General features: G+C 34.7%; 1 protein-coding gene and 1 non-coding gene across 2 annotated transcripts in view; both read right to left on the bottom strand.

Annotated features, from left to right (window-relative positions):
- LOC137388922 (uncharacterized) overlaps positions 1 to 24,513 on the bottom strand; it is an 88,236-nt gene that overhangs the window by 49,262 nt on the left and 14,461 nt on the right. Inside the window, 22 exon segments of the mRNA XM_068075423.1 lie at positions 122 to 339; positions 1,234 to 1,453; positions 2,004 to 2,155; positions 2,696 to 2,839; positions 4,208 to 4,343; positions 4,638 to 4,847; positions 6,636 to 6,788; positions 7,162 to 7,322; positions 7,847 to 8,000; positions 8,489 to 8,708; positions 9,293 to 9,504; positions 10,146 to 10,340; positions 10,762 to 10,902; positions 12,307 to 12,447; positions 13,588 to 13,729; positions 15,684 to 15,862; positions 16,645 to 16,740; positions 17,306 to 17,476; positions 17,633 to 17,755; positions 20,524 to 20,693; positions 21,669 to 21,831; positions 23,604 to 23,810. Coding sequence (XP_067931524.1) covers positions 122 to 339; positions 1,234 to 1,453; positions 2,004 to 2,155; positions 2,696 to 2,839; positions 4,208 to 4,343; positions 4,638 to 4,847; positions 6,636 to 6,788; positions 7,162 to 7,322; positions 7,847 to 8,000; positions 8,489 to 8,708; positions 9,293 to 9,504; positions 10,146 to 10,340; positions 10,762 to 10,902; positions 12,307 to 12,447; positions 13,588 to 13,729; positions 15,684 to 15,862; positions 16,645 to 16,740; positions 17,306 to 17,476; positions 17,633 to 17,755; positions 20,524 to 20,693; positions 21,669 to 21,831; positions 23,604 to 23,810 — 3,708 coding nt within the window.
- Trnal-uaa (transfer RNA leucine (anticodon UAA)) lies at positions 18,168 to 18,250 on the bottom strand. Its single transcript has one exon. It is a non-coding gene; the product is annotated as a tRNA-Leu (tRNA).

Here is a 24,513-nt window from a genome sequence, read left to right as displayed (position 1 = left end):
AACTACTAAATTTTTAAGTAGATACTTCACTCGTACATCTGCTGCTGAGAATTGACTCGGAGGATAACCCACAAGGCTGGTTGGTCAAGGCAAAAGTGAGCTTTAGTTTCAGTGAACTTACTAAGAGGGCATTCTTATCTCCCTGTTCAACACCTTCACACGCTTCTGCAACTCGCTGGGCCATCTGCAGCTGGGTAGCAAGATAAACAACCTCTGTAACATTGTCCAGTGTCCATGACTTAGTCTCCTCTTCTTCCTTCTGCTCAGGAATAGCTTCTGGTTGAATAGAACCTCTCTTCTCTTCAGGTTTCTTTCCTGCTCGACTGCCTGGAGGCTTTCCTACAGTTTAAACAAAACCGTGGCGGTCTCCTGTATAAGCTGATATTGTGAGTATGAAAATATAGCCAAGATTATGCAAGCCCATTACTGGTTATACTACTACAACAACTAGAAAGACTATCATTGGTTATTGATATAATTAATACAATATAATCTTACTTTATTAGTTAATAGTAATAGCTTTAACTTCAGCTTTGATATTCTTATATTATAAAAAAAAGTTACAAACTAGATGTTAAAAAGGTTAAAATGAAATAACACAGATTTCATTATTACACTTTGCAGAAACATTTAATTTTGTAAAACATTAAAATGTCCAAGAAAGATTTTGTAACTGTGAGCGAATAAAATAATCATACAAAATAATGTACAAAAAACCTAGCCTGGACATGGCTCTCTTGGAGGGTGGGGAGAGAGAGCCATGCCCACCCACCCCCAAGAAAGCCATGCCCAGCCTACAAAAACCCATCAAGTTGTAAACATTATGCCAACTACACATTTTAACACTATTCGACTATCTGGATGTATATAATTTACTAAATATATTGAGCTAATCCTGCAAAAAGGGTATTAACAACATAAAAACTATTCTCAGAAACAACCAAAATAATAAAAGTTGAACTAGCAACTGTGTAGATAATTTTTAAAATATAAGAAAGATGGTTTGTTATTTTCAAAATATCAAAACTTCATTGGCAAATGCAACAAGCTAGATTAAATTGAAAACTAGAAAACTTAAAACCAAAATTCCAAAAAACAGCTACACTGATTTGCAGCAATATCTAGCAAACATTTTATTTGAATATGATAGCTAAGAAGTAAGTTTATCAAAAAGCATGCGAATGTATTTTTTTACCACCGTATCAGAACTAAAGTGATGACTCTGACACTCACCTGCTGCCTTCTGCTTACTGCCAGGCCTGCTGCCTTGAGAACTGTGCACAACAATCTTTCTAGAGCCAGCACTTCGTATTGATTTTTTACTCTTCCCATTCTTGCCATCCGATGGCTTTTCACTACCCATCACGACTGCCAGCTGTGATTGCAGTGCTGCTGTAATGCCATTCAGTAGCAGGGGTAGCCAACTCTCAATTTGTCCTTCACAGGTGATCGTCTAAAGAATCAGCAAAGAATGAAATAAACAAAAGTGAGATGAAATCAAAAGTAAAAATGATAAAAATTTAAATTGGAAACGTGTCTCAAAGCAAAGCTAAGTGTTTCTATTAGAGGCAGTAAAGTTATGGCTCTGATGGAGACAAAAAAGTTTTGTTCTGAAAGGTTTTGAATATAAATAAATAAAATGTTAAATTCTAGCATTCAATAATTGACCAAATTGCAATCTACTATGACAATTTATAAAATTATATTTAAAAGTTTCCTTAATCTGTCAGTTACAAAGCTCAAATGTTTGAGTAATATAGTTTTTAGAAGTTAACACAAAAATATGTTATCTGCATTGATGTGTATCAAATGTTATTAAGACTATTTTTTCTTTATATTATTTCTATTGAATTTATATTCTAATAAAAACTCATCACTCACAGTAATTGTTTTAACAAAGTAATATACCCTTTTAATCACTAACAATGCCAAATATTACAAATAACCATAATTATTAAATATTTGTGAGTCACAAACTGAAAAATTAAAGTGAATAACTGTACCTGCTTCAGTGCTAACTGTTCTCCCAGAACACTCTTTATGCCTGTTATTTCAAACAGGTTCTTCTCACTGTCATCTGGCTCTGTGTAAGTCAGCTCACCAACGTTTTCAAACAACTTGTTTATGTAGCTGTTGATCTGTCTCAAGTCGTAGCCTAGGTCAAGGATATTTGGAGTTGTTAACTCAATATATGTCCGTAGTGTAAACAAACTTAAAAATAAAATCTAGTTTGAAACTAATAAATCAGTTTCATTGAATGATCTTTGAACAAAATGAAAATATTGCAAATAAAATGTGAAATCAGTTAATTGAATAAAAGACTGTACAAAAGTCATGAACAATATGTTAGCATTACTATATTTTTAAATTAATGGATGGATATCGAAATCCCAAAAAAATTGTTTTGGGCTCCTAACATAAAAGGTCAGCACAACCTGAATGCATAAACTTTCTTACTATAGAGCTATAAGATGGAAAATCATGATGTTATCAATACTAAATAAGTCCTTCATAGTCAAGAATCTGTAGCCTCAGTTCAATATCTCCATTTGTTACATAAAGGTTTGCCAAGTGTACCCAGCCTTTATTGATTATGAAAGAAAACTGGGGAATTTTGATTGATAATAAAATAGCTAAGAAAAGAAAAAATGCTATAAGATACAAAGATCCATAAAATGGGCAGACAACTTCTTACCATTGCACACAATATGAAGAACATCTTCAAGGGATAAGAAATAGAAGCGCGGAAACTTCTGCAGCCTTCTAGAAAGCTGGTGTAGCAATGCTTTGTGGCAATGAGTCAATCCGGCCTTCATCCGTTCCAGAATAGACAAGACATCTACGTAAAAACAGCTTTAAGCTATCAAAGATGCTTTCATACTTCACAAAACGTTGAGTAAATATTTATTTAGTTTGAAACTAAAATTGTTATCATCAAATAATAAAAATAGAAATACTAAACAAATTTAGCATAATATATAGATAAACGGAGTAATTTAAACAAAGTTATGAACATTAGTTGTGTTTTATAGATTACTAACCTAATACTGTTAAAGCCAAATAAGTTAACTAACCACAATCTAAGGAGATATGTGTCTATGGTGATGATTTTAATTAGCTTGTAAACCAATTAGCAAATTCGTAAGCTGTTTTTATTTAAACTATATAATAAAATTCACTATAATTTGTTATAACTAATCAATGCCTTTTAGATAAAGCACTCTGATTGGTTAATTAAATATCAGAAACACTCTAATTCCAACGCAAACACTATAATTAGTGAGCTCATTCCATAAGTCAGGATATTAGCTTCATCATATTTCATTTTAGAGATTTCATAGAATGGCCTCTGTGAGAAGAGATAATTATATATAACCTTGTTAAAATTTGGGTCATAATGATGCGTATGAGAGATGTTCTAGTTAAATCAAATTTAGCATATCCACTATAGTAAATTAGCAAAGATCAGCTCTGAGTAAACTGATGTAAGTTATTATTCTATGAGTAAGTTAGCTAGACTAGAGTAACAAAATTAGTCATTATAAACAACATCTATTCTGATCCTTACAGAAAAGTTGCCTATGTGCTGCCAGCGTGAACAGACTGCTTCTAACAAGCCTTTAATAACAAAGCTAATGAGGAGGAAATACTATCAACCAGCATGAATTCGCATTACAGAATGTTTTATTAATGACTCGTATGTGTATACATGAACGCCCGCTGGTTGCCACACCAACTCGTGTTAAATATGTTGTTACTTTGAAATTGCCACCTTCATCAAAGCAAGTATAAAACTACAAGCATATGTCTGAGAGGTATTTGACAAACACTTTTTCATATATAACAATATTCTTCTTCAGTAGAAATGGTGCATTCATTAGCGTTTGTTGATACTCTCGTTAAAACACTGATTTAGCTCATGCTAGTTATAAGTTGCATTTTAAAGCTTATTTCAAGCGGATAACCACTAACCTAACATCAAACATAACTATGGCCAGTAAATTTTGTATCCCAGCAACATGATGACAAAAAAACTTGCCTTGCTTCTGAATAAAATTGTTCAAAAGACCATCTATTGCTATAATGATTAGACTGTGAGAATAAATGTTAATGTTGGGTCTGAAAAAAATTCAAAAGAGCTAAAATGTAACCAGTGTAACTGGTGATCAGCTATTAAATACATTATATATAATACTATATCACATACTCTTTCTTGAGCAACACTGCAGCACGTTTGGATTCTTCTCAGTGGCTCTCATCAACAGCCTAAAGTCTCGGTTCAACTCATCAAACAGTTGAGCGTCCTTAGATAAAGATGTCCTGATCTCAGCTGTTGTGTAGATCTATGTGAAATAGCGAAAGACATATGATAGTCAGTTATATGTAGCATCCGGCAAACAAGCAGTCTTTAGGTGAGTCTAATATCAACTGAGATTCAATCTAGAACTAAGTCTAATATCAACAGAGATTCAATCTATAACTAGGTCTAACATCGACAGAAATTCAATCTATAACTTGGTATAATATCAACAAAAATTCAATCTATAACTAGGTTTAACATCAACAGAGATCTAATCTATAACTAGGTTTGATATCAACATCAGAGTCAATTAATTTAGCAGCCTCATTAAACTTACTTCTTCCAGTTCGGTCCACTTATCCTGTACCTCTAGCCAAAGGGAAAGAACTGCTTCGATCGTTTGCAATCGTTTTTGCCACTTGACAACTTCATCCAGAAATGATCCAGCTGCAGAGCTGCCATGCATAGTCTGAAGTGCTACCTGATGGTTTTCCAGCTCATCAAATATAGATTCGGTGTGAGTCAACAAGCAAAGAATTCCTGTTTCCTAGAAACGCAAAACTTACATATCAACATTTGGCTAATTTTACTCCAATTAATGGTTTTTATCAAAAACATATGAAAGCCACTTGTAACATTAATTTGAACATTCTCTTAAACATCCAACATATGCTTTTAAAACTTGTGAGTGCTAGATTGAATCACTAAATTTGCTGCAGTTCTAATAACTAGATACAGATATAAATATAAATAATTTAAATAATATTTAAGATTTTTACCATTGTTGAGTTCAACATTTACGTAAACCAAAAGTTAGACTAAATTAGTAACTGCCGATATCAATTTCACGCTTTAAATAAATGAGGAAAGAAATTCTAGCCGTTATTAAATAACAAATAAACAAGAACACTGCTTGCCATTACAAATGCATAAGGGATATGTTCTATGGTGCAAAAAAAACTATAACTGTTGTAGGCTGAACTTAAACCAGAACTGAGTAGAGGAGCAGACAAACCTCAGATTTCTTTCTCTTCTTCTTAAACATAAAACAAAAGTTCTTATAACAAACTAGAATAGCGAAAGTACTACTACTTCTGTAAAGGATTGAAAAGGAAACAAGAAAAGCAATTAGTAGTAATACTTGTTATCCAGTAGATTGATGAACATCACAGTTAATTAATATTATCATGTTCAATAATATGTTCATCAATATGTTCATTAATATGTTCATCAATGTCAACATGTTCATCACTGTTAGTTAATGTTATGATAGTATTCGATCAAGTTTAAACAATAGTTAAATCTGTGTGTTATAGTAGAATATTTTGATACCTGCTTTTTAAAAACCTACAATTCTTTCATAGAATCAAGTTACTGGTTTAGTTACAACTTACAACTACTTGGTGACTGTTAACCCCTTAACTTAGTTGAACACAACTGACTGCACAGCCGCTATATTAAATGATTCTACAACTAATTTTAAAGATTAAGATGTCATGAAACCGTAAAAAGTAGAAGTACTCTATCTTATCCAAGGGCTCAGTTACAGTTTCTACTACTTATGGACTGTCAGGCACTCTAACTATCTAGTTTGAGATGACTTACTGACCTAACCTGCGCATACGTTTATACGCGTCATACATTTATATCTACTTTAGAGTAGTATGTATAAGTATGAAAATTTACTCCTTATAGTTATATACTTATACCTACTGATATACTGTATAAAATTTTACTAGTAGTTATAGTAGTTTTTAGTTTGTGTAAATACACCATGTGTATCAGTGAAAATCAAATGCGTTTCTCTGTTTTAGGTTTCATGTACAAGTGCTAATCCTTGTTTCTTAAAAATAGTATACATACAATAACCATAGACTACTACATTAGTATACAAGTATAGACACACCTAAGTAGATAATCTATAATCTATAAGTGAACATATGAACTAATTTATAGATAGCGAGTAAATGGACAAATATATACAATATCTAACTACTCACACTTAGTATAGGAATGAGTCCAAGCAAAGTGAGCAAACAGAAAAATTAGTAGGTTTTCTTTATGGTATTTGAATGAGCTTATAGAAAAAGGTTTATAATTAAAAATATTTGTTTTCATTGTGTTTTGCATTTAGAAAACAACCTGAAAAATACCAGCAATAGTAATTACAGTTTTTTTTAAATTTAGGATTAAAAACACAGAGCATGTTAGACAGGTACAATAAATAAATAATTCAAAATATTAGCAAGGATACGTAAGAGATTTCTCATGATTAGCATGTTTATATATCACACGGTATAAACTTCATTGTTCTATAGTTCCTGAGAGCCCTTACCTCCCCTATATTCAAAAGTGAGGCGGGTAGAGAAGATGAACTGCCTCTTCTCAGTTTGCTCAGTGAACTCTGACCTGACACTCTGCTGCCAGGTCTAATAGAGGGTCTGTGAGAAGTGTGTGACTCAGCGTGAGAGATCTCTGATTGGTTATCCTGCACATGCATTAGCAAATAAAATACCAGACTAGCCAACTTTACCGCATAAATCTAGCATACAAAGGATAATGAAAATATTACATTGTCTATGGTAGGTAGAGTAATGACCCATTGACCTTGGAACACACAATATTATGAAGTCACCTCAATAAGGTTTCAGGCTTTAATGACAAGCAGGACAAGTGCAGCTTATGAAGTATAATATTTTTCAACCCCTCCCTCTACTCCATTGTGTACTGTTGCTCTAAACATTAAACACACCCTAAATCAGCAAGTGATTCACGGGAATAATTCATTCAGCTGAAAACAAGGTTAGAGTTACGTTTACAATAAGTGGACAACTCTTAATAACATTATGCATTTCACTTACAGCCATGGCAGCCTCTGCAACCTCAGTTGCTTTGCTCCTAATGTGTATTCTCAATTCAAACAGCTTGCTTAGCCAGACCTCTTCATAGGTTTTTAGTGATTTCTCTATCGCTAGATCTTTCACAGCTCTCTGCACAATAGCTCTCACATCATCAACATGGGCTACAAACATGACCTTAACAATAAAAACAAGATAGTGTATATGTGTTAAAATCAGTAGTAAAACAGAGCTCAGAGTTTCCTTGAGCCTTACCAAGAGAAATAAATTTTAATGACATGAAGCTCATGTGATGTTTAAAATTTACAATAGATCGATGAGAGTCTAAGAGCGAAGAGTCTAAGCTAAAATGTAAAGATCATTAAAAGATTGGGCTCAGGTGGTGTTCACAATAACAAGACAAACATTGCTCGTAAGCTAAAATTTTATTAGGTTGATCAGAAAGTTCATTATAAAGAATGAGTGACTCACTCTTTATTCATACAGTTGGACCAATCCGTAGAAAAACAACTCCGAATTTACCAATGATATATAAATGTTTTGAACGAGTCTCAAGATGACTGGGACATGACAATCTTGAAGTTTAACTTCAACACTTACGCATACAGAAGTTGTCTCTCACTTCATTTTACAGCTTTCTCAAACATTTGATGCTCTAGTCAATTAGCATATGATAATATACACTTACTTTGCAATCCGAGGCCAAGCAGCTCCCCCAGAGTCATTCTTTTTAAAGTGTCGTTGTCTATCTGTACAGCACCACCGGTAACTCTTACCAGTTGCTTCCAGTGTCTAGTTCTCATGGCGGGATTGCTGAGGTCATCTATGAGTGGCAAACATGTCTGCAAGGAAAGTCGTAAGGCCATGTTAGTGTTGAGCGAAAACAAGGTTTATCTATCCAGGATGTCAGTAGAAAATTTTGGCAAGCCAATGTAGGTATAAGTATATAAGTCAGACCGACTTACCAACAATGTATAGTCATCAAGATCAGACTAATGACCAATGTGTCTAGTTATCTAGGTTAGCTTAAAAATCATTTCCATGCCAGATTACACAAAATGCAAATATGCATGCAAATAATATGTCAAACACGTGTGCCTGAAACTTTGCATAAATATAGCTCTAAATAGACCTATAAATAGAGCTATAAATAAAACTGTCTACTGGCTACTGACCAGAGTGCATCTAGGACAGAGCTTAAAGGCAAGCATATGCGAACATATCTCTAGCCAGCTCATACCTGTATATCTCTGGAGAGCGATGTCTTTCAACGGCAAAGCCTTAAAGCAAGCATGTAATAAACATACATGTATTTCCAGCCAGCGCATACCTGTATATCTAGGATAGACTCTTGAAGACCGTGATGCACATCCCAGAGAAATGACTCATCTGGAAGCTTTTTTATCGTGTCTAGCTGCTTGTCTGTGGCATTCCTGAGCTGTTTCGTGTTAATCTTGTGCCAACGGTGACATTTCCACTCATTCTGCTCACCACCCAACACTCTGACTGCCTCCCAAACTTTCTTCAAGTTCTCAATGGTGAGACGGCATCTACAACAGAGACATCACTCTCAAATAGAATTGACAAAAAGAATATCAATATCATCTACAGCAGTGATCGGAAATCATGAACAAAGGTTTTCTGGTTGTGTCTAGCAATGCACATAGCTGCTGTTGCCCATATTAACTTACATATGGGCAGTGGTTCTTCGTGTTTACAAAACATCGCAAAGACTGACTGTAACTTTATCTTTACTGCGATTTTAAAAGCCTGGGTTGATGGAAGACAAGGAACTCTACCATTTTTCTGTCAATACTGATTGACATAAGAACAGCTTACATAAGGTAGACTGTTTCTATTAGAAGTGAACTATGAACCAACTCACGTCCCATCACAAGGTTTTATATATTGGATTTATTAGTATATAATCTACTAGAACTCTGAAAAAAGAATTTCCCGAAAGCATGCTAAAGTTTGTTACTTTTTCTCATACTTGTGTAAATGAATCTAGCAAAATATTGATCCTTAGGTCTATAGTCTATAAATTAAATAGAAAGTTTGTACTATTTGTTATTTACCAAATACCATTTTTACACATAGTTGCCTGTTACTTCTCTCACAAATAGCAACTCACTTAGGAAGAATCTCAAAGTTGACTACATTCGCCTCCAACAAATCTTGCAGCTCAGCGAGATCTTGGGCTTCATTCTCAAGAACTGCCAGCTGCTTGTCGAAATGAGTGAGAGCTGTTAAGGCCTCATTGATGCTGAAGTCAAAGCTGAATACTGAAGAGTCATCCAACTCCACCTCCAGTTTCTTCACCCTCTGCCCAAAGGCACCCAGGTCCTGTGAACAATATTTACTAGCAGTGTTACTACAGTCAAATCACATCAATTGTTGATCTAGTCTGTGTCATACCCTAGGGCTATTCCACTTAGGTAGGTATACTGTGAATTGTGTATTAACAGCTGTCAAAGCATATATTTAATGATTGTGTGCTCTTGTATTCTCAAATAAACACAATAAAATTCATTTCATGCCATGACCCATGTGATCAAATATGCCAATATAGAATATCGCTAGTTAGTTATTAACTCTAGTAAAACTATTAGATACCCTTACAAGTGCGAACAGGTAGAAATGCCTTGACACTGCTAACAGGTAAAAATGTCTTGACACTGCTAGCAAGTAGAAATGTCTTGGCACTGCTAGCAAGTAAAAATGTCTTGACACTGCTAACAAGTAGAAATGTCTTGCCACTGCTAACAGGTATAGATATCTTGACATTGCTAGCAGCTAGAAATGGGTTGACTTCGCGAACAGCTAGAAATGACATGTAACCACTTCACTGTGCTGTCAGTATAATATTTAATGTAACATATTTTCATTTAAGACAATAGCGCTTATGACCATATATGGTAAATTAAAAATGACCATATTTGGCTACATATAATTAAAAGACCTAATAAGAATTACAATCTTGCAACCTTAGTAATTCTGTCTGACTCCTCCTGAATTCTTGGACCAAGTCGTTGCTTGGCGAGAGACACCTTAGTCTTGAGGTTGTTCCACCGCGCTGGAGCAGCATTGAAAAGCTCTTGGGTTAGTTCAGGCAGCGACTGGTTGTACTTTTTCAAGAGTAGAACTGTTCTATGCATGGCAGCAAACTTCTTATCCATTTCCTGTTTGCACAAACATGCACAGCTTCAGTAAATGTTTATACAGAGAGATACTGCTCATACATAGTACATTACAGCATAGTCTGCATAGTACATTACTTAGAACTTGTAATGTAGCTCTATGCAGACTGAGTCTACAAGAAATTACCTTATACACATATTCCTTTAAAAAGCAAAGATCTAAAATGTTTATTAACACCTAACGTATATCATAGCAGTTCAATCAGTAGTTTCTAACCATTTTATACTGAAAATGAAGATTTAGAGATGAAAATCGCTAAAACGGAAACCTTTTATATATTTTTAAATTGCCAAGTTTTAATAATTCACACAAAAAATGCAATTTATTTATCTGCACCCTAAATAGTCAAATAGAACCGATTTGCAGTTTGAAGTAAAAGATTTGAAGTAAAATAATAAAAACCTGTTGCTGAGCAGTGACTTTGTTGAAAAGCCTCATCATCTTCATAAAGGAAGCAGTGTCTCTCTCATTGCCTTTGATACTCTCTATTTCTGGCTCGATGTTCTTCAGAAAGTTATCCAAATCGGTAAGATTTGTCGTCACCTGGCGATATTTCAAGAACTTGTTACAGTAGGTAATGATTGAAAGATATAAGTAAACTCACCATGGTCAATTAGGCAAAAATATCAAAAAATAAATTTAAATAAAAGCGCTACAAAGTATTCATTTTAAAACTCTTACGCGTATAACATACTTCGCATTATTTATGTGGTTTGATATAAGGGTGGCTACAGTTGGCCTCTCATCCTAATAGTACCACGGCCACATTAAACAACAATAGTAAAGGGAATAAATAGATCAAACCATTAGGTAAACGCTGCCTTCTTCAAAGTCTAAGACGTACGACAATGTTTATAAATAGTAAAAGATTTTAGTTGCCCACTACTCATCCACAACGACCTCTTTTTCCACTGCTGTATTGCTGGTGCTCACTGCAATATTTACAGTAAAATTTATGATAAAATATTTTATTAAATGGCGTGAGTAAACTATTTTATTTGTTGTTCAACTGCTTAAACCCGCTTACAAATCTTTGCCTCACCACTCCCTCTCTTTCCTCCTCCTTCTTCTCCTTTTCCCTTCTTTCTCTTTCTCCTCTACCTTCTCCCTCCACCTATCCCCTCCACACAAATCCCTCCCCCTATCTCCTACCCCCTCTTCTCTTTCACCATTTTTCCCACTCCCTCTCGCTTTCTCTCTCTGATAAATGCAAACAGACTGTTCTAATTTGAATGATGTGACGCAGTAAAAACATAGTTTCATTTTAATTTAATATTATTATCAAATTCAAATATTAAATGCAGTTTATGTGTTTAGTTTTCAAGTTTGCTACCAACCTTTGTAACCAACACAAACATGTGAGACCTTTGCAGAGTTTTATAGCATGTTCTACATCTGAGATCATTGCAATTATATTGAAACGACAGAACTGACTGTCTACAAGTTTACTGAAGAGCTCGTAATGCTGTAGTAACAGGTATTCACATGTAGATTGTTACGTAGAGGTTGGTTTAGCTTTGGTCTGTTTTGTATTTAAAAAAGCAATACTTCAACTAAACTTCCAAAATTAACAGCATTTCTATCATGTCCTTTCCTTTTGTCTTGTATTACATTCACTGCATGTTGAATCCCAGTTGAAGCAACTGATTATAAAAAATAAAGTGAATAATAATGCATTCATTAGTAATCACTCGTTCAATCAAACACAAGCTGAAGCCAAACCGAGGCCATTTGGTTGCAAGTATTTAGGCTTCAGTCACCATGGCTGCTTCCCTTAGCCAAAGCCAGTGGCATCAAAAGTTTTGGGTTGGTTGTAAAATTCGATCACACTTAAAAAAGCAGTTATAGTCAAATGTAACAGAAAAAAATCATCTACAGAAACAAATTCTAGTCACCAACAGTTAGCAGCGTATCAGAGTATTTATAAGTCAGAATAAACACTCATACCTGCTCAGCCAGATAGCTTGTGAAGGTCCACATCCATTTGCTAGCGTGAGTTATCAGCACCTGTTTGACTGGTTCAAGGTCAACTCGTATCCAGCCAATGTCTGATTTGGATTGCAAATCCATGATATCATCTCTCGCCGCCTGTAAGACAAATCGAAAGCTGTTGGTATGTCTTTGCAATGCTATCAGACATTAAAAGCTGATCTTAGATAAGAATAAGTTATTTACAGTTTATTAGCAACGTACTTACGATGACTTACGATGTACCTACATGTAGTTTGACTAAAATGACAATAAGCAGTTTAGTATATCTTGTAACGTTTGAATTGACATTCCTTTTTACTAATGAAAGCATTTTAACTAAGATCGCTCAGGATTATTAGTTTTAACCACTATTATATTTTTGAACAGGTTTGACACAGCCAACTCTACAACAGCCATAGTTCAGTCTACTAGTGCTAACCATATATATCTTTCCTATGTCTCTATAAGTTCAATTCTCACAAATCCATCAGATTTTTTAATGACCTTATAATAATACCATATAGACACAGCACCTACCAAAGGTATTTATCAAAAACTAAAAGCAAGGCTTTCTAATGGACTAGAGGTAATCATCACAATACTATTTTTTTGGTCCTATTTAATTTTTGAGATGTGAAAGCTGATTGACATGTGAAAGATGTGAAAGCTGATTGACAGGATGTGCCATCACAAATATATTATACAGAGTGCTCTGTATTGTATTACGCCAAAAAAGCTAACAGTTTTGGAATCTTAAAACATTTGCTTTATATTGCAGAGCTAATGAAGAAGCCTCATCATCAATACTAATAATATAATGTCAAAAATATGAACAACATAACTTGTTTATATTGGCAAATTTTCAATGCAATTAATGAAATTTATTGACTGCTTACACAGAAGACTGAGATACCCTGCATTTGTGGAACTAAATAAACACCTACAGGAATAGAATGAATTGAAAATTTAATAAATTTAGTAAAATTAAATCAAGTGTAAAAAAAACTCTACCAAAAAGCTTTTTACATCACTAATAAATACGATCTTACCTAAAATATGATTTACCTAAAACTGTGAATTGTGCGCATCACTGTAAAAGAGTCAGTAATTTGTTAGCTTTAAAAAATTGCACATCAAATCATTAGACACGCTGCTAAGTAATACAATTTCTCAATTCTCAATTAATATAATTTAATACAAACATAGATCTCCAAATTGAGAGAACTCAAAAAATATACACAATGCGTATATACAAACCCTGTAGATATCAATCTCATCGTCAAACTGATCCAGGACAGGAATGACTTGCTCCTCTTCCTTCTCTTTGGTTTGAGAAAGGAAAGATTTCTCTGCTGTGCCGACGAGACCTACAGACTCGATGCTTTTGGCAGATGAAGATCTGCAAAGGAGATCAGAAACGTAAAGCAATAAAAACTTTGCGCACATCCAAAACGGCAGCAACGGAACAGTATTCACAGCAACTCATATAAACTAATAGGGCAAGATGGTACAGTAAAAATAAAAGATGCTGGCATCAATATAAATCAATCATGCTCATTAGCAATATGTCACACCACGGGCGTTTTACCTGTGAAAGCTGGAAAATAAACACAGATTTCTGCATATTAATGACAAACATCCGCAAGGTAATCTATACTCTTCATATTTGCTGACAAAGTCAGTACGTCGAGTTTTCAAATTGACCAACACTAATCAGCTGTTTGCTTTTCTAGTACTACTATTTGACCGGAAGAAACATTACCATTTATACATAGATTATTGCATCAGGTGACCAAAGAGTCGAAATTACAGATGCAGTGTTTACTAGCAAAGCATAAAAGCAGAAACTCGTTAATCCATTAAATATGACAAACTCTGTTTACATATTTCTCTACTGAGAATTGGAGGCAATAAAGGTAGCAGCTTTTTACACTCATAACTTGAGCTTGTTTACACAAAGTGATAATAAATAGCAGTCTTCAAATGTGTCACTCATTACTATAGTGATATGTACCGAGTCCTAGAAGTAAATTTGGTGCAGCTTGGTGCGGCAAAAAAGAAATCTCTGAGAAATGTACAGAAGTATTGATGATTCCACGTTTTCTCTAACAATATTTTTTACTGTCAAAAATTGAGACATCAAATTTCAAGATTGCCTGCAATTGAGGCAGTTTTAACATTGACCTTGAACTTGTTCACGAAATGAGCTCACCACCTCAATGTTGCGCAAATAACTTGGATACTCGATAATAATTCTGTGCCATAACGAACTGAGAAGAAAGGAGACTCTAGCAATGATAGAGAACATGAGAACAGCAAGTACCAACAGCGGCAGCGAACGAATGAGAGACTCACAATGAGAATTCCGATGACTCATAATCTAGTTCTTCTGTTACGAAATACTGGCAAGGAATAGTTTGGGCTAAATGACAAGGGTTGGAATTTGATGGGTATTTGGCATCAACTGCTGGAGTTGCGTGAAGGTTGTCATTAGTGGCTGAAACACTTCTTCTAGATTTACTCAAGCCCTTTGAGAAAACTGCGTCAGCGGCTAGAGGAGATAGTGGAGAGCGAGCAGGAGTTATACTAGAGAATGCCAGCATGCTTGGGTGGAGGAGGTTTGAATCAACGTTGGACCGTCTTATGGCTGCATGGTAGGCGTATAAGGTGTCCATGGGAAGGTCAGGAATTGGTATGAAGTCGAACGAGGAGAGGCGCTTGCTGAGATGAAAATAAGAGTAGTGGTGAAATTTAAATTTGCTATATATGAAATGTAACTTAATGTTTATCTACCTAATTACCAGCTAGAAGACCTAGTTAGAACAACACATGTTAGTTAGACACAGATTAGACACACAATTAGACACAGACGTGTTTTTGAACATATAAAAACACTGACTTTCGAATGGTCAGCTTTGAATAATATTTATAATAGAGAGTATGACAATTTAAATAGTATGATTAATAAAAATGACGTTTTTTCCTTTTAACTCAGTATAGCTGTCTACTATATGTTGCTAAGGAGAAAGTAACTCTTAGTTTGAATTAAACATTTATTATGTTTTCATTTTACCAAAATATACCAAAAGTAATTTAGCACTGACAAAATAAAAATTTAATGCTGCTATAAATAGTTTGTCTAGCAAGAAAGTAGTTATGAAGAGATCAGAGAGCAGGTAAATGAATGAACCATAAAACTTATATGTGATAAAATTCACAACTTCATCACCAATCCTGCAGTACACACATACAGTATATCCAACTAAATGACGTACGTTTGTAAATTAGGATTAATTTACAGGCTAATAAACCAGACTGTGACCATTATAAATGATAGCGAACTTAAGTAATACCGAGATGTTGTGCTGGACCTGGATGTAACCTGATGTCTCATTCTGCTAGGGCCATCAACATTGTGTGCAGTTGAGCGTCTAGGGTTTGGGGAAATATCTCCTCGAAGAAAACGCTCAAACGTCTCTGTAACATCTTTTTCCCAAAGAAATGCGTACTCAGAAAAAAGTGAGAGCAGTTCCTACAAAAATACAATAATAAATAATAAGATAAGCTAACTTGATTGTCTTAAGAAACTACCGGAAAGTACAAATTGGATTTGTATATAAACATAATAGCACTGCCATGAAAGCGGTCATTGTTGTATAGTGCCATACAGAGCGCTTCTATAAGATGATGAAAGCTCAAACCTCGATCACCGAAGCCCCGCATCCTTGCGTTCAGTATTCAGTTTTAAAAACTCCTGAGTTAGATTTATAAATGTCAACTAGAAGACAATTCCTAGTTGGTGTTTAAGATAGAGGTTACTGTGAGCACAGGTGATTATGCAATCGTCTAAATTAAAAGTTATTCTTTAACGATTTCCTACATAGTTACTAAATAGGAGCAGAAAGCTCGGCGAGATTTTTTTCATTTTCAGAAATGTTGAGAGTTTTGGTTTTCAGAAACCAAACAAAGATTTGAAACAAAATATTTTAATGACCTAGCGGATGCCATGGGGCATATGCGTGTGATGTTTGAATGAAATCAGCCAAAAAGTATGGAAACGCATTTACACAGACTAACAGACAGACACATACAATGACAGAGTTAGATATATTAAGCAAATATTTAATTATGCATTCCCTAACCAAATATTAAAATATCTATAAAAATTAGAAACAGTTGAGCAACTTTTGACTTTATTCATTTAAAACAAGCTGATGCCAATTAAATATTAAATTTAAACTAAATTAAAGATTAAATATTTATTTATTTGACCGATCAAAATGACTTATAAATAAATTAACCATAACCACTTACTCTGCATTCTTGGTTGGTTTTATAGACAATTGTCTTGATGTCATCACAGATAGACTTGATCTCGTCATCACTAACGATATACTCTTGATAGTCACCCTGAGAAATAATATGCAACTTATAATGAGATTACATTGCGGGATTAACTAAGATATTAAATTTGCAATAAACAGCACAAATAGTATTGGTAGTTATCTGCTCTCAAGTATATTATAAATTTCTATTTAGTAGTTTCAACTGAAGATAAACTATCTTGTGAGCATTTCCACAAAAACTTGCTTTCAAGGATGTGATGCATATAAAATTTTAGCAACAATTATTTAGCAATATAAAATATCTACAGATACACAAAAATAAAAAAATTGATAATTGTAACATAGAAAAACATTTTTGCTTTAAAGTGCATGAATGAAGAGAGCTTTAACGAATTCGGTCATCGTATAATATCAGTCAAAGGCAGGTACATAAACATTTAGGTCAATAAACAGATGATTGGTACATAAACAGTAAGTTTATAGGTAAATAAATAGATGTTAAAGAGATGAATAATAAGTAAGCAAGCGCAGTGGTGGACAGATCATTGATAGTAACAAATGGGATGGCGATCTCTTGTAATCGGTCTACAAACATTTAATTTAATGTCTGACACCAAACATATCAATACCTTTGGTCCAAGCATAGCAATGTGCTCTGAACGAGCCAAAAAGGCACTCATCCACTTGTTGATCACTTCCTGTACAGAAGTGACGGAGGTGCTCTCTTCTAGTGGAGGTCTGAATGTCACTTGATTTTGTATTAATTCCAAACGGATAGTCAATATTGGAATTGTCTCCTTCTGCAAATAGAATGAGGTAAACATGGTGTGGAATCGACTTAAATTATCTGAATAATGAAGATAGCTTGGGAAACATATACGAAAGGTATTTAAAAGGTAGATACAATATCTTTACAATTTACGCATTAACTTATTTATTCAGGGGTGATTACTTACAGAGAGTGGAGCCTGGGTGAGTTGGTACCACATGCCTTGCAGGCTAGCAAAAGATGTCTGTTTCAAGCCATTGAGGACAACAGCATCTAGAAAGTCCATGTAATCCTCCCACGCTGGCGATGCCTAAAAGTCATGCCAGAGTCATTCAGCAAACAGCTGATAGCTTTGGTAACAAACATTTATGATCAATATACTTTGCAAAACATGTATAGATATTTTTTAGCTCCCTATTATGGTAACTAAATAAATTAAACTACATGTATAAATAAATATAGCAAAAAGAATTAGATAGTTTTCCTACTAACCCACATTATCAATGAAAAAACAAGGTTGAATTGATATATCTCCTAATGACTCTTGTAATGTAGGTATTATTGTTCTACTAAATTGCAGAAGTTTTGTGATCCCTATATATAACAGTGACGCTTGATAGTAAATAATAATACTAATATTTAGTAATACTAGCCAGCCTTAACAGATATTAGTACTCGATATTCCTAATTAAAAACATTCTAAAGAATAAAAACAAAACAGTTACCACGAGTGGGGTTCGAACCCACGCGGACATACATCCATTGGATCTTAAGTCCAACGCCTTAACCACTCGGCCATCGTGGTCTACATATGAGAGTAAAATAATTTAGTTTCGATATAATAATACAGAAAGCTTTTAAGTGCTTCTTGATACAACATTTTTGGTAGCGTGTAACATTATGTTCATATCACAAAATCTGGTCTACATACATGTATGTATATAAATAATGGATTGCGCCCCTCATGAAAAGCTCACAATTTGAAAATTGTAATGATACCTACCAAGATATCATAAGCAGCGCACGTAGGCTTACTATAGCTATTGAAACCACTAAAATTTGATTTGTGCTAAATCTCTTAAACATTTTAAAAAACAGAAATGAATAAGTTACTACATGCGAGCTTCAGATCCACGTTCATCTACAGAATTATGATCAAACAGTAAAAGTGTTTAAGGTATGGCTGTGCTTGTTGTCGGCAATCTGATGTGTATTAAGGATAAATCAAGCATTATTCTATATTCTATGCAGTCTGTCTGATAGACATATAAGAGATGCATTCTAAAACCACCTCTTTAAAAACTATAAATTTGTGCTAGATTCATAGATTTCCGGCAGTATTTATATATGCTTATTGACACTTTTGCTGCTAACAACATGCTCACAGTACCAGAGTTTATCTTCGACTCTACTCAATATGATTAAAAAACAAAGCCATGTGAGCGACTTCCAAGCAACAATAATAACCTGTTTGTGATTGTCAGAAGACAAGAATCACATGATGGTACTACTATACAGAATATGGTAATGTGCACATGCATACTTATATTGTGTAATAGGACTTTCTAGTATAAAACTGTAGACTGGACTGTAGGTGTAGAGCACTTTATGAAATAGTTTGATAATAGCATAACTAAAATACTATACATGACTTTACATATAATGATACTTTGATATGATATCCAAATTCGGTCATTAGCTATGAGTATTCTACCGTAGGCAGCTCCCTCATGCCATAATATTCTCCAATTACTCGGATTAGATATTCAATGAGTTTTCTTGGAAGGGTCTGAGGTGGTTTCCCTTCCTCAGGTTTTCTGTCAAGGTTGTCTTCCTTAGCGCTGGAGCAAGTTAAGGCTAGGTGATCCAACGACTAACCAGCCACTTGATTGGTTAGTAGTTGGAGCACCAGCTAGGAACCATCAACAATGCTTAGCCAGGGTACTAATCATAAGACCAGAGCTGCCCGTTAATATCCAAATAAAAAAGTTAATTAGGTTGTACATATACGTTTATTTGTACAACTTAAAAGTACTTATTTCAAGTGATATACATAGGTATTACTTAGGTTAAGTAAATAAAAATGTATGCTGTGTAATCATATCTGTATAGATTATTATTTTCAACCATGATAAAATGAGATGTTCAAAATTTAGCCTTGGTAATCATTCAGAAACACAATGTTACAGCTGTTTAGTTCACATATTTGCAATCAGAACAAAAGGAGGATTAATTTAATATATTTGATGTATAGATATTGACTAAAATCACAATGAGTAATAATATTGTAAGTGAGAATTTTAGTTTTAAAACAAAGTGTCCAGTTTATTTCACACACACCACTGTAGATCAATAGTAAATCCATCCATTAAAGCAAACAACTGTACACCTACAATGTTGCCATTAGTTTGTTCACAATCTCAATATAAACTTTAAGCAACCAACTACAACATGTTACTAATAGTTACGGAACAAGCGCAGGTTTATATGAATATGTTCAGACAAGAGTGCAACATACCCTGCACAGGTTGATATGTTCAGACAAGAGTGCAACATACCCTGCACAGGTTGATATGTTCAAACAAGAGTGCAACATACCCTGCACAGGTTGATATGTTCAGACAAGAGTGCAACATACCCTGCACAGGTTGATATGTTCAGACCAGAGTGCAACATACCCTGCACAGGTTGATATGTTCAGACAAGAGTGCAACATACCCTGCACAGGTTGATATGTTCAGACAAGAGTGCAACATACCCTGCACAGGTTGATATGTTCAGACAAGAGTGCAACATACCCTGCACAGGTTGATATGTTCAGACAAGAGTGCAACATACCCTGCACAGGTTGATATGTTCAGACCAGAGTGCAACATACCCTGCACAGGTTGATATGTTCAGACCAGAGTGCAACATACCCTGCACAGGTTGATATGTTCAGACAAGAGTGCAACATACCCTGCACAGGTTGATATGTTCAGACAAGTGTGCAACATACCCTGCACAGGTTGATATGTTCAGACCAGAGTGCAACATACCCTGCACAGGTTGATATGTTCAGACAAAAGTGCAACATACCCTACTGATTCCTACGGCCTTGAAAGACATGTCGACAAGCTGATGGATCCTCACACCTGCTGGCAGGAGTTCACTTTCAATATGCTCCTCAAGGCCTCCTTGCATGTCAATCAGCTCAGCCATTGTGTAACTCTTCTCCTTGTCCCTCGTGGAGAATATGTCTAGAGCTCCTACAGATACACACCTCAGTGCAAGAAGATATGCTCTTACATACCTTCTTGGCGCTATTTTAACTAAGAGCGAACTTATCATATAAGATATGGAAAAAATGTGCAGAAACCCATGTTGCTAATAGAGTGGCCAAGACAAGTTGCAATATCACTTTCGGTATCAACTATGAGGGAGAATTTAACAGTGAGCTAGTTTTGCTTTGGACTACATAAACATTGGCAACAAAAAGGTAAATCTCATCTAGAAATTACTTGGGGCTGAATGTTAGGTATCAGTATTAAGTCTCAAATATCCAGCTTTGACGTTAAGTCACTCATTTTTTTATATTTCGGCGTTAAGTAACTCGTAGTGTTAGGTTTTAGAGTTAAGTCACACATAATGCCAAGTTTCAGCGTAAGGTCATTCCTAATGTTAATTTTTAGTGTTAAGTTACTCATAATGTTACTTTTCAATGTCAGGTCACTCATAACGTTAGGTTTCAGCATCAAGTCACTCACAATGTTATGTTTTAATGTCAAGTCATTAATATGTGAAGATTCAGCACTAAGTCACTCATACTCCAACTACTGGTTAGCTGTGGACCATTATACTTAATTTAGACTATTTTAACTGCCTATACTGTAACTTCACAGGGTTCAGTTCACTTATTTGACTTTAAAGTTAATATCACAGGAAATGTTTATTAGTTTGACTATTAGACTTTTAGTTATATGCTTAAACTTTTTTATTTAAGGTCCAACTTAAGGTTACTGCTAGTTGCATGAGCTTAAACAGCATGATTATATTCTAATGCGTCGTTTAACCTATAATTGAGCACAATTATCTTAAATTTTAAAAGTACGTAAATACAAGTTGAAGCATGCGGGCATTCAGCTAGTCTTGAATATGCTGAGATAGCAAAGGAGTTGGTTAGTTTACTGAGAATAAAGAGATGCTTTAAAGATCAGCGGGTGTGAATCAATGTTTAGAGATACCTTTACACCAGCTGAGAGCTGAATCAGCTATCTCCCGACTGTTGCTTTGCACAATGTCAAGGTTGACATGCACATCGGTGCAGACAAGCTGAGTGGCTGCTTCGATGAAATCATTGAGATCTTTGCTCCTCCACGTTAGCTGGTTGAGGCCTTTTTCTAACAGCTGCAAGAAAAAAGCAAATAAAGCTGGGTCCAGCTTGTGGAGATGCAATGATTACTAAAGTGAAGGTCATTTACAAAAATTATTTTGGCAGTATTATCTCACCACAGTATTATGCGTTGAGAAGATGAACCAGCAATGAAGTTAGACCATTTTTAGATAGCGGATTAGGTTGAACCAAATATTCCAAACTTAAGCGATGATTGTTACTCGAACTGGCTCATAGGTTGTATACCATAGCTGATCTTAAGCCAGTTTTTACAACCTTTTATTTTTGCTGTATGTATGATTTATGATTTTTAAAACCAAATTTGTGATCAAAATTACCTAAAAGATTAAGAACAGGTTACACAGTCGACCTTTTTTACACAACCTGCATTTATACCAGCATTCATGAATGCTTTTCTGGGCTACATCTGTTTGTAAAAACATGTCGAATTCACCAAAAGTGTTTTTAAAAGTGACACCAAAGATTTATGTTCGTGGGAAGTGTAGGCAGGTCCTCCTGTTCACTTCCTTCCTTTTTACATTTTCTAGGATTCTAGTCATGTAGGTGGGACTCATTCATTTTTTTATATCCATTTTACACATACATTGTAACTCCCATTATTTTTAATTTTTCTCGACATTCAAAAAAAATTGGCAATTAACTTTGTGTCAGCGTTTTGGCATGTAACTAAAAATCCATGAAAAAGTCTGCTGCAGCTTCAATCAATAAACCACGATGGCCGAGTAGTTAAGGCGTTGAACTTAAGATCCAATGGATGTATATCCTCGTGGGTCCGAACCCTACTCGTGGTACAAATTTTTGAACTAATTGAATAATGTTAAAAACACCAGATAACTATATTTGTTATAAGTAAATGTATTAAATAGACAAGCTATTTTGGCCAGAACAAAAAGAGACAGGACATAAGATTTTATTTGATAGAATATGGATAGATGCAGATAATTATCAATTTTAAAATAAGAATGCATGCTCTCCAAAGATATACACAAACAGGCTGAGTCTGAGCCAGTTTGATACGAGGCAGAATATACCCAACGCAAGCCCTACGTGTTGATGCCATGGAAAAAAGAAAATTTTCAAAGCAATCCTAGATTGAGGAGCCATCTAGTTCGCCCTTCGCCATGTGACAAATAATACTGTACACGAAAGCTCATCAGTATACAAGACAGTTTTTTCATTGACAGCGGAACATTTTCATTTGTGATCACGATAAAGAGATGCAAATGCAGGTATCCAAAAGAAAGACTACTAATATCCATACTGCATCATGGTGATAAAAACAATGCATAAGTATCGATACACATTTACTTACACACACCAAGTATCAACACCTAACATTTACAAACATCACAGCTCTATGACCTTCCAATAACTTCCTGAAAATATATTAGCAGCTTGTGCCTTGTAAGATTTGCCTAGTTACTTGATAAAAACAGTAATGATCCTATCAGAAGTATTAAATAATCAGTGATTTAGTGATTACACAATCTTAATTTTTATTGGTCAGATCTGCTTTTCAGCGATTGCATGGCAGCATTTTTTGCAGCTTGTCATGGAAAATTATGAAAAATTGCTCAGCTATTAGTTAAAGTTCTTTGGTTTAAAAAACTAAGGCCTTTATTCTTTATAAAAGAAAATATTCCATAAACATAAACTTAGGCAGTTTTAACATGAGACATACCTGATCAATGCGAGCGAGCTTTCTCTCAAACAGCGGTTTCTCATAGTCACTAATCATCTTCATGACAGTGTTGTACTTGCTCACGATCGTCTCTAGCCTAGTTGAGATGACATTCAGAGTGTACGGGCCGGTGTTCCTAACTAGCTCTCGAGCCGCTGCTGGCACGGCGACTAAGAAGGGCTCAGAGCTAAGATAGTGGATCTCTCTTAGCAACAGCAGAAGGTTGGGGTCAAGGTTGACATGGAGGACTTGCGGCCGCAGTTCGGTCTCCTCATCATAATCCTCTGCTACCTGCAATGCAATGTCACAGTTTTTTCCGGCTCATATCGTAAAACACGGATTAACATTAATCATTGTCAAAGCACTCTTGGTTTATCCATTACAAAAGTAAACTAAAAATTTGACAGTTTTGCAGAAGGTAAACAAGCGAGTCAACTGGTTTACGCAATACACAGGACATTGTAAGACAAAAATAACCAGCAAATCTGTACTAGGAAACTCTTTATGACAAATAGAGAGATTTAATACCATGAAGTAACAGTGTTGGTTCCTGATATGTTCCTAGCGTTTTGGGATTAGACCCCAATAACCAGATATGTTGTTAAACTAAAGAATGTAAGTTAGATGAAACATAAACATAAACATATCTCAGTTCTAAACATTTGTTACCACAAAACTAAATAATAAAATTCTGAATTGCTATTTTCCAGAAACAATAGAATGGTACACTTCTAACTAGATAGTCTTGAATATTGCACACATTCTTTAGGTTGAATGTATTGAACCATATTCAGATGTATATTTTTCTCAACAAAACTATAAATAAATATGATTAAATCAGTATTTTATTATTTATACAGTCAAACCTCAACATAGCAATTTAATTAATCTGTTTCGATATTTGTTTTGTATGTCAAAACCGTTGTATGTTGAGGCTGTTGTATGTTGGAGCATTTGTATATGAATACATTGTATTTTGTTCAATTTGTTCTAG

Source organism: Watersipora subatra, chromosome 1, assembly GCF_963576615.1.
Source record: "Watersipora subatra chromosome 1, tzWatSuba1.1, whole genome shotgun sequence".
Classification (NCBI taxonomy): domain Eukaryota; kingdom Metazoa; phylum Bryozoa; class Gymnolaemata; order Cheilostomatida; family Watersiporidae; genus Watersipora; species Watersipora subatra.
Note: the sequence above shows the minus strand (reverse complement) of the source record. Positions and strands in the feature narration are given on the sequence as shown.